Genomic DNA, 10,603 nt, shown 5'->3' on the forward strand with positions numbered 1-10,603 from the left:
CTTGGGGGAATTGGAATTCTGTTCCTTTTACTTTTACTTTTACTTTTACACATTGTGCCCTCTGGGTTGCAATTGCCAGTTGAAAATGACTTGGATTTTGGTTTTTTTTGTTTTCAGTAATTAATGTGATCCTGATATAAGAAATTGACAATCCTTTTTGTAGGATCATATTTTTTAAAATTAAATTGAGGAAATGGATATTATCATTTGGTTAATTGAATTTATTTTTTGTATTTTGTATTTTTTTTATCTATTTCATACTGAATTTAACAATTAAATTTATTTTCATCTCTGAATTTAAAAAATATACATAAAATATGATGACACCACATCATCACTTATAAATTTATACAAAATTTCCAATAATTAGACTAGCAGTTGAATTGATCTGATCACTAATTCTCGATTCGGTTTAATTACTAGATTAACAATAATTAAAAATTCATAAAAATTTAAATTTGTTCAAAATTTTAGAAATACCAAAATAAATCATATATTTTATATAAAATTCTTGATATCTTAGAATAATTCAAATTCAACTAGGTTGATGGTTGCTTTTCATATGGTGATGGATTTACCCAAATCCCCGTTATTAATTTCATAAATACTCATTAAAACATCATTGAATTTGAATCCTCAAATGTCACGAGTTTCATCAAATATTTCTTTTTGAAAAAAGAAAAATTTCCCCATCAATCCAAATTCATTCAATCAAAATCAAATTAAAGTTTGTCTGTTAGATTTCAAAAGAAAATTAGTTTTGGAAAATGTTGTAGAAAATTAGCTATCATTTTCTTATGCTCCCATTGGATGCACCTTTTTTTTATAACCTTCGGATAATATAGTTTTAGGCTTTGTTTGAATGGATGGTTTGTTGGTTTCCGATAAAATTAAAAATGATTAATTATTGTAGTGATGAAATACGTGTTTAGATTCAAATGTAACTGAAAAGATAAGGTGAAAGTAAATAATTTAAATAACCTAAATTCAAAACATAATTATAGTTCATATATTCCGAAACCCTCTGCTATCTAATAGTTATATCGAAGTCTCCAATTAAATTTAAAGTCGACTCGATTCAAACCCCTAAACAAGAGATAAAGCTCTCTTTAAAATTGTTTTCTTTCTCCAAGACCCGAAAACACAATACTTTACTTGAAAGAACATACCTTCAACAGCTTTCCATGCATCCCACTAATACTTTCCCTTCATGTCTAACATTCCAGGACGGCCTTTGTATAGACAAAAAAAAAAAAAGAAAAAACACCATGAACCCCTTTATTATATAGTGACTAAAAGAATATGATTAAATGAGTTATAATATATATATATACACTAACTGGTATTAACATTCTCGGCATTCTCCTCGAATTCCTCCTATAGTCAACACATATCAAAGGGATTAGATTGAAGTATATTTAACATATACATATTCATATACATGTGGCAATGAAAGCTTAGACACATGGCTTCATTTGAAACAAGGATTTTAATGCTTATTTGGATTTGTAGATCAGTATTTTATGTGTGTGTCTATATGATATAGTATGAGTTTGTTTTTTCTTTGATCTTTATTTCCTTTAGCTTGTAAACAAAAATCGTATCATATGTCATATAATTATATATAATACTCCTATGGCCTATGGGTTTGCCAGACTTGCCTGTTTTCTACGGTGTTGTTCGCTAAGGTGAAACATGGAAGCATTGTATTAGGAGATCATGTTGTCTCGTAGTGAAGGTGACAACATGATCTTATAAGTTAAGATGCTGACGAATGATAATTGTTTTGTAAATATATAATCCTTAACATAAACAACATAAGGCGAGAATTACGTCACTTATATATATGTATGGGTAGGATATGTGATATCATCGTAAGTAGATGTAGGTTACTTCACAACTTTCACTTCCATCTTTGCTATATCTACTATGCATGCATGGACCAAATGGCAATTCGTCGGAATAATATACATATAAACGAAAACAGCAAAATTACTTGGGACATTTTTGGGTAATGTAAAATATTCAAATAATTAAATGAAATATTTTCTTCTGGATACTTTAGCAAGAAACTAACCAACAAATGGAATACTCTCTCGCAATAGAAAAAACAGTCCCACGTGTATTGATCAACTCTATAAATCGTTCTATGGAACCTTTTAAAAAGAATTATGATTATTTTATAATTTTTTCTTTTAAATTTAATAAATTTAATAATAATTTAATAAGGTTACATGTAGTTTACCAAATTATTAAAAAGAAAAAAGAAAGAAAATATATTTGTGTGTTGTACGTAATAGAGAAAGGCAAAGGTTGAAAAAGAAAGCGAATAAAGAAAGGTAAAATTGGTCATTCTCTGGAACTTTGGCGTTCGCTTGCGGTCTCATACGTCGTTATCAGTCATAAATTAGGGAAAAGGGGAGAGCTATCAAAGCAAAGCATGAAATGGAAAGCTCTTTCTTTCTCTCTCTCTCGCTCTCTTCGAGCGGGAATCAAATGTAAAGCCTCTCTCTTTCTATAACCTCACCCTTCGCCATATAGTTAGAGAGAGATTACATATATACAACAAGCCTTACATCCCTCATCATGCAGTTTCTGATCTTTCACTTTCTCTTTCTCTCACTCTACCTCAGTCTGGGACTTCTTTCTTTACTTTCTTTTAGTCTAATTTTTGGTACTCAAAGTCCCAAACTTTGCTTGTTTTCTTCCTTTTTCTTGTTTCTGGTCAAAGAGAAGAGTTTTTTATACTGATTTCTCTCTGGGGTACGTAACATGGCGGTTGTTTTTGAAGGTTTTTCCATCCGGTGAGTTGTTTCCGTTTTTGGTTTTGTGAACTTTTCATGTTTGCTTTTATGGTTATTAGAGAGATTTTTTCTTTTACTTCTTGTGTTGTTGTTGTTGTTGTTGTTTGACTTTGTTGATCTGCTGATTTGTATAGAGAGTATGCTTCCAAAATGAGAAGCATCGACGTGGTGAAATGTTGGCCCTTCAGTGGAGCTGCTTCTTCTTCTTCTTCTTCTTCAGATGATGATGATGATGATGATGATGATGGTAACAGGAAGATAAGTAAACAAACCATGGAATCTTTTCTTCCTCCGATCACAGTCACCAAATTTCGCTGGTGGTCTGAAGAGCTTGATCGTCTTAAATCAACTGAATTAGCTAATATACAAAGCAGCAGCAACCAAAGTGATTTCTTGCAAGTAAATCTTCATGTTGGGGAGAAATCCGATGAAGGGCCAGACATGTTGGAATGTCCAGTTTGTGGGGCATTTGCTGCTTCAACAGTGAATGCGTTGAATGCTCATGTTGATAGTTGCCTTGCTCAAGCATCTAGAAAAGAGAGGCGCCAAATGAGGATGTCAATTAAGGGTACAAAATCAAGAACACCCAAGAAACGGTCCATCACTGAGATTTTTGCTGTGGCTCCTCAGATCCACAAGGTTGATGCTCTTGATGACGAAAATTTGTTGGATGAAGGTGAAAATGGCAGTTTAGAGGAGTTGAATTGCAAGATTGAGAAGCCAAAGAAGAAGAAGAAGAAGAAGAAGAAGAAGAAGAAGAAAGTGGAAATAGTGAATAAGTTTATGAACAAAAGGAGGAAGTTGAAAACACATAAGAATAAAAAGCAAGATGAGCTGATTGCTAACAAGGTTTGTGATTTACATCATAAAATATTGCTTATTATGTGCTTTATTATAATTTTGAGTTGTTTGATTTTATTATCTATGTAGTTTTAAGATGTTGCAGCAATATTTTTTCATTTTTATCATGAGGGTTATAATTCATCATTGTTCAGATCATGATAAATAGTCATTTATTTTGTGCTTGATCTTGATGAATTGCAATTTGAGCTACTTAACGTAATATCTAGTATAAATCTATGTTCTTCATATGTGATTTCTTTTGTGCTTCTCTCTTTTCCTTTCTTGTTATTAATAAAATTACTGCTGATAAAGCTGGTTAAAAACTGTCTTCATTTTGAGGACTGAGATCACTGAGCAGTTACCTTGCAAATGTACTTGTTGTGTGCAATAAGGTTCATCAGCAGCATAAAGAGAGGGAAAAGGTAAAAAGGAGGGGATGGGGTTTTCATGTTTGGGAAGGTTTGAGCTGGTTAAGGGAGCTTAGGTGAGGTGTGGTGCTCCAGCTGTACAGTACGGGTTGAGGCAAAGAAGTTTTCCATTGGCTAAAGGTTTCTTGTCCTTGATTTAGGATATCTATCCTAGATTGCTGATGTTGTTGTTTTCTTTTAACTACTGTTGCAATAATTTTTTTTCCTTTCTTTTTTTCTAACAAAGATAATCATTTAGCTGTTGGGGCCAGTCTTGTTTTTGATCTAATGGCTAGTCTTTCAACCTATTGTTGGACTTGGAGTTGCTCATTATTGAGACTTGTAGATTATGGACGCTATGGAAGGGCTTCAATAATATTTTTTTCAGGTGAACTGTTTAAGCTGTAAGGTAGGATTGATGATAACGTGGAGCTGTCATGATCTTATTGCAGTGAATGACATACATTTGGTGTCATCTCAGGGACTATCTTATGAGAGAAGTGTGGGCTAGGTATTGTAATTCTTTGTTTATGCAATCTGTCTTTGCACTTGTTGGCGGGTAGACGGGTGATGCCAAATGCAGATCTAGTTAGTTATTATTTTGAGTGAACCATATTTCTTTTTGATTTGGTGAATGGTTGAAAAGTCCTCAATTTTTATGCTAGATTTAGTGTTTGTAGCTTCTTATGTTCTGGGATTATCTCATTAGCTGCTTAGCCAGCTTCAAAATGAAATTGCAAGTGTTAATATTTTATGAGACTCTTGTAGTTTTGAGGAACCCATCTTGGTGTTAATGGCAGAAAGGTTTGATTAACTGGCACAGATTGTGGCTTTATTGATAGTGTGTGGATGAAGTGATCCTTATTCCCTCATGCATGGACCTTTGCACATTGGTCATTCCTAGTTGGTGAGTGTTCAACTATCAGGCAAATGCTTTTGAAGTATTGGTATGAGCATGACCTTAAGCCTTTTCCATTTGGCTTGACGAGAAAGTGTTGATCGAAAGTGTAGGAACATGGCTATAGATGAAAATATTGGCAGGAAACTTGTTCACTATAGATGATGACGGTGGTGATGATAGCTATGGGAGCAGTCTTGTTTTATAAGTTACACTGATTATTGAAAGTAATTCCGGTTGGAGCGAGAGGAAATAATGATATTTCATTTATACTGTTACACTTCCCAAACCCATACGAAACATCATCTGCCAGAAAAGGACGAGATGTTAAAATTATGATGGGGATACACTTGCATTATGCCAGTTTATGATGTTGTGCAGGCTTGATCTGTAAGGTTTGTGTCTTTGTGAAACATACTGTTAAAATGCAATTAGTACAACAAATAAGAATGTTTTTTCAATTATAAAACGATCTGCAGCATATGATGCTACTTCACTAATTATGTTTCCTTCTAGCACAAGTGTTATGGAATGGATAAAAAACTTCCTTTTGCTCTTTCTCAATATCTATTTACTCATCAAGCTGGTTTAATAAGCATGTGATATCACTTGATATCAATTTTGCTGTGCTGTTTTGTGATTTATTCAACTATATGCCATTGCATTTTCTAGTTATAACAAGCTTTTAACCTTAAATTATTTTAAATCTATGTGATGATGAGCAACAACCTATGTTGGTTGTGAGTTTCCATTTGGGATCCTTTTATCTAGGCAGCAAACATGCCCTCTAAACGAGTCCACATCCTTCTGAAAAAGGAATGTCCTTGCTTACAAAATTATCTGATATTTAATTCTTGGAACAGTCATGTATCATAACTTTGTTTTTTTGTTAGAGGCTAGCATTTTAAAGAAAGCATTTTAGCAATGTTGGTCTATGATACAAAGTTCTAGAAAAGGGTATTCTTTTAATGAATGCGTTATGTTACCCTCGATAATGTACTCGCATAGGGCCTACTGAGGATATGCGTGCTTTACTACAGTCTTAGAGGCTTGAACCTGCATGCAAGTCACCTTTCTCAGACACAACTGTGTGCCCCATTCTATATTAGTTGCAAGGGAGGAAAAAGAATGCTGGTGTTAAACTAATTACTCGGTTCTGAATTCATTTCGTTTTTTCACATTCTTTATAATAATTTTGTACTAGTATTCTGCATCTTCATTAGATGATTGTCCAGTCTTTACAACGGCAGTAATGGTTATTCCTTCTGCTCTCCCAATTCAAACATATTGACAAACTGAAATGACTGTAACAGAGCTATCTGGTCATTACCAGCTACCTGTCCAATATTGGTAGATTAAATTGAAAACAAATATTCTCTACACCTTTAGACTTCAGGGCACAGGCTACTGGAACAGTTGAGTTCTTGGACCTTTATGAAATTTTGACACCTTCTAAAACCACTTCAATATTTTTCTGATCATTTTAGCTATCTAGTAATTTTAGTTTCACATATAGGTACCTACCTTTTCATGATGTCCCAAGTTTTAGATGCGTTTTGTTGCATTCAGAAGTGTTCATTTTATTCATATGCAAAGGTTTCTGCTAGTGCTGTGCTGGGAGTCTAAGAATCTCTAAATTGTTCTTACGATCCAATGAGCTCCTTTAGTTACACACTCAAGTAAAGGCAGAGGAAGATTCTTTTATGTACAATGATTCTTCAATATTTCCTGTGTGGACATTTTCTTTTTGGTACAGGAATTTCTTTATTTTCACAATTGAATTAAAAAATAGTTGAAATAACTTGAATTTCTGAAAAACTTGACATCATGATATTTCTGTTTTTTGTGTCTCAGGAAAATGGTAGCAAGCTGAAGCCACAAACTCCTGTCAATTTCAATAGAAAACTGAATAATACATTGTGCAATAGGGGCTCAAATGCCATTTCTATTCTCGGAGAGAAACCAAGTCTCAAATGCATGTCTGCGAAGAAGAAAAGCAAGGTTGTTCAAGCATCCAAACTAATTGTAGAGCGTGAAAAGCCAAGTTCATCTGTTCGTGGTATTCTCAAGAACCCTGGTAACAGTAGTTCTGGACAAAATTCAGCAAGGTGCAATTTGAGGGCCACGACTCAAGCAAGCACCTGTGGCATTCAACATTCAGTCAGGCATGTCAGTTTCTCAGGTAAGGATGACATACTTGGTCCGCGTAAGAAACATGTTGCTTCACTCGAGAAAAACATTTGCCATGTTGATTTGGATTCATTTGAGCTGTCAGAGAAAGGCCACCAGAATGACACTGATAAAGGATTTCCAGCTAGAGAGATAAACACAAGTGATGACGAGGATGTTTCTTTTAGCACAGGAAATGGGATTGCGGTGCAAGCTATGAAAGGGAAGCAACTGTTGCCTGATATTCATTACAATGTTGATATACCAAAATTTCTCGGACCATGTATCTTGTCACAAGAAAAAGCAAATCAATTTTCAGATCAATCTTTGCCTCCAGGTCAAGTCGTAATAGATTCTGGTAATTTGCATATGTCTAATCAAGGTAATCAAACTACATTTTGTAGCCCTCCCTTTACTGTTGCTCCTAGACTCTTCTCTGCTGTAAAAGAGATTCAGAATCCTTTTGTCAACTCGGAAGTATGTGGGGGTGTGTCAACAACTTTGAATTCCAGTTCCCAGTTTGTTGATTATTTTGGAGATCACAACCCGGAAGTTGCTATTAGTTCTAAGGCTAATCCGAGGGTGTCTTTGCATCCGTCATCATCCGCTTTTGCTTTGAGTAAAAATGTGAGTGAAACTGCCCCGTTTACATCACAATTTGCATCAGGAAATGTTTCAGGTCATGCTTTGTCTCATCAACCACTATATTGCCTGGCTCCTAATGAACTGAGGGGGAGGCTATGTCCCTTTCTGGATTGCAAACAGAAGAATGTTGCCATAAGAGAGAAGTGCCGGGATGAGGATTTTTTCGGTTTGCCTCTTAATTCACTAGGTGAACTAGTGCAGACCAATTCAAATGCAAAAGGAGAATTTGACCAGCTAAAGAAACCGGGTCCGGGACCAGGTTCTTCCAATAACGTTAACAATCTTGTCTTTCCAAGGAGCACTGATGATCATTCAATCATGAAAGGGAAGCATTATATTGGAAGTGCACTTCCAAATAATCAGTTAAGTTTGTTTCCTGCTCAGAATCACATGAAAGAGAATGCCACTTTACATTCATCGGCTAGATTAGGGGCTTCAGAATTACATGGTCATAGAAAATATGGCTACTGTACAAAATCTGATAGGAGATGCAACTGCTCCGACTGTTTGATGGATTCAGACATAAATCTGATAAACATCTCTTTCACTGGATGTGGACAATATGACCAGTTTTGGAACCGAAAGGAAAAAGACGTAAGTCATGCAATGGAAAATGCTGAGAAGATGCTCCTGAATAGCCCTACTCCAACAATGAGGCTGATGGGAAAAGATGTTACAATTTGTCAAAGTAGCAATGAGAGACAAGGATTAGCAGATGCTCCTAAAAGTATTGGCCTCCAGAATTCATGTGTCGATAAACATTTTCAACAAGAATGGCTTCTGGATCCAGCACCAGGAAAGTGTAAAGAAACATCTGTTCGACAATTTGAAATAGCGAGAAATCAGGCCTTTCCTAGAAATGTACTTATCAAACCTCATGAATCTAATTTCTTTCAGCCAGGCATTAACTGGCAAGCAAATCCAGAATTCCAAAATAGTAGCAGCATTACAATTGCTCGAGATCCTAATCCAAGCTCATGCCATTTTTCTCATCCACACACTTCCCATGCTATTTATGACAATGGAGGTGACTTCCAGGAGCCTTTTATATCAAGAACCGAAACTTTAAGAGTTAGCTCTCTACTACCTGCAGTATCTGCTTCGCACAGAAACTCTCAGAATATAAATGGGAATTCTGTTGAACTTGAAAGCAACTCGAATCTACTGAATGCTGGAAAATCATCTTTCAACTTTCCCTTTTTGCACCCAGATAATGTTGAACATGTCCAACCATCTTGGTGTCGGGATTCCTCAAAGAGCCTGATCCCATGGTTGTTACAAGCAACACAACAAGTGCAGGCACCTAGTACACCTTCTCAACTGTTTCCTGATGTGGGTAGTATATGTCATCCGCATACTGCTCGAACTAGTTTTCTTATCAACCGCATGGTTCCTCATTTTCCTATAGCTTTTTATGACCACAATCCAATGATCCCTTACTCACACATGGAAAGTTCCGTTGGGCAACCATCTTTAGCTCACTCCCCACTCATCCCATCCCTCCCGGTAATCAAACCAACATCTGTTACCCTGAGCCAGAGGAACGGAATCAAGTTTAAAGATAGAATGAAGTCAAAATTTGTGAGCACTCGGGATCCAGATGTTTGCCAGAATTCAAGGAAGAGACCTGCAGTTAAAGAAGATTATCTAATGAAGCCCATTAAGTTGCCTAATCTTGGAATTCGAGATAATTCAAGAGCTGAAACTCAGTTGACAAGAGAAAACTTCAATGACATTCAATGTAACATGGGGACACTAGAACTTGAACCTGAAAGGAATGAAGAAAGTGTTGGAGGATGGATTCTAAACGAGTCTCAATACGATGGGCTTGGACTTTCAGCTGGAATCGATTCTTCCAAAGTTGATGCATATGGTGTGACAAGATTAGGTCCTATTAAACTGAGTCCTGGGGTGAAGCACATCCTGAAACCCAGCCAAAAGGTCGATCAGGATAACTCGAGGTTGATCCATTCGACTATCCCTTTTGCATCTGTGACCGAGTGTGGCAAAATGTTGGAGACTCTTAAGAAATCAACGAAGATTTACAGGTTTTAGGAGTAAGTCATATCCTCCTGCAGGTAATTTTCTGTTCCAGTTTTCGTCACCCAGTTTTACAAATTATGCACGTGATTGTAAAGGACTGTCTACTAGCCCGGTTGGATACATGACTGTATCTCACTGCTCTTTACTTTGCAAGTTCTATGGAATCCTGAAAAGAATGAAGCTTAGTTTTCATGCATTTGCTGCCATCTCAAACCAGTGAGATTATATATAAATATGATGGACATAAAAGAGCAAAAACCAAAAGAAAATCACTTGTATTACAATCCAATACATCATGGATTAAGCTCCAGGTCCACTTTTCCAAGTAAAAACAAAGGTTTTTTTTTTTTAAATTTATATTATTAGTTTAAGGTTTTTGTAGTTTGAATTTATGATACAATGTTGTAAAAGTGGATTTATGCTGTCACTGATCATTTTCTTCTTGAAATTGTAGTAGTATTTGATGAAGCATCTTGCATTATCTCAGTTCTTACTAATGTAAAATTGCATTATTTAGTTAAAAAATATGGATAAGTGATGATAGCCACTAGATGGAAGATTAGCTGGAGGTAAATCATTGCATTGTCGGGATGAATGTAATCTAATTGAATAATTAAAGCAATTACAGTGTTTATTTTTCAAACAGAATTCTCTATTTATATTTTATTTTTGGGCATAATGTCATATTTAGCCCTCAATGTTTATAACAATTATCAATTTGGCCCTCATTCTTTTTTTGAGTTAATTTTCGCCTTCAAACTTATAAAAAAGTCATATTGGCCATCAATCTTTCA

The 10,603-nt window shown here is 35.3% G+C and overlaps 1 protein-coding gene across 2 annotated transcripts; it reads left to right on the forward strand.

Moving 5' to 3' along the window:
* Nucleotides 1–2,371: 2,371 nt before the first annotated feature.
* On the forward strand, nt 2,372–10,277 carry LOC107931346 (uncharacterized). Of its 2 annotated transcripts, XM_016863219.2 has the most exons (4): nt 2,386–2,804; nt 2,939–3,653; nt 6,807–7,134; nt 7,228–10,277. In XM_016863219.2, exons 1-4 carry the CDS (start codon nt 2,773–2,775, stop codon nt 9,819–9,821), a joined length of 3,669 nt encoding a protein of 1,222 aa, XP_016718708.1. In that variant the 5' UTR covers nt 2,386–2,772; the 3' UTR covers nt 9,822–10,277. The 2 variants fall into 2 exon arrangements, with proteins under 2 accessions (XP_016718707.1, XP_016718708.1); XM_016863218.2 differs by having other exon boundaries at nt 2,372–2,804; nt 6,807–10,277.
* The last annotated feature ends 326 nt before the right edge of the window (nt 10,278–10,603 follow it).

This window comes from Gossypium hirsutum, chromosome D09 (assembly GCF_007990345.1).
Source record: "Gossypium hirsutum isolate 1008001.06 chromosome D09, Gossypium_hirsutum_v2.1, whole genome shotgun sequence".
Classification (NCBI taxonomy): Eukaryota; Viridiplantae; Streptophyta; class Magnoliopsida; order Malvales; family Malvaceae; genus Gossypium; species Gossypium hirsutum.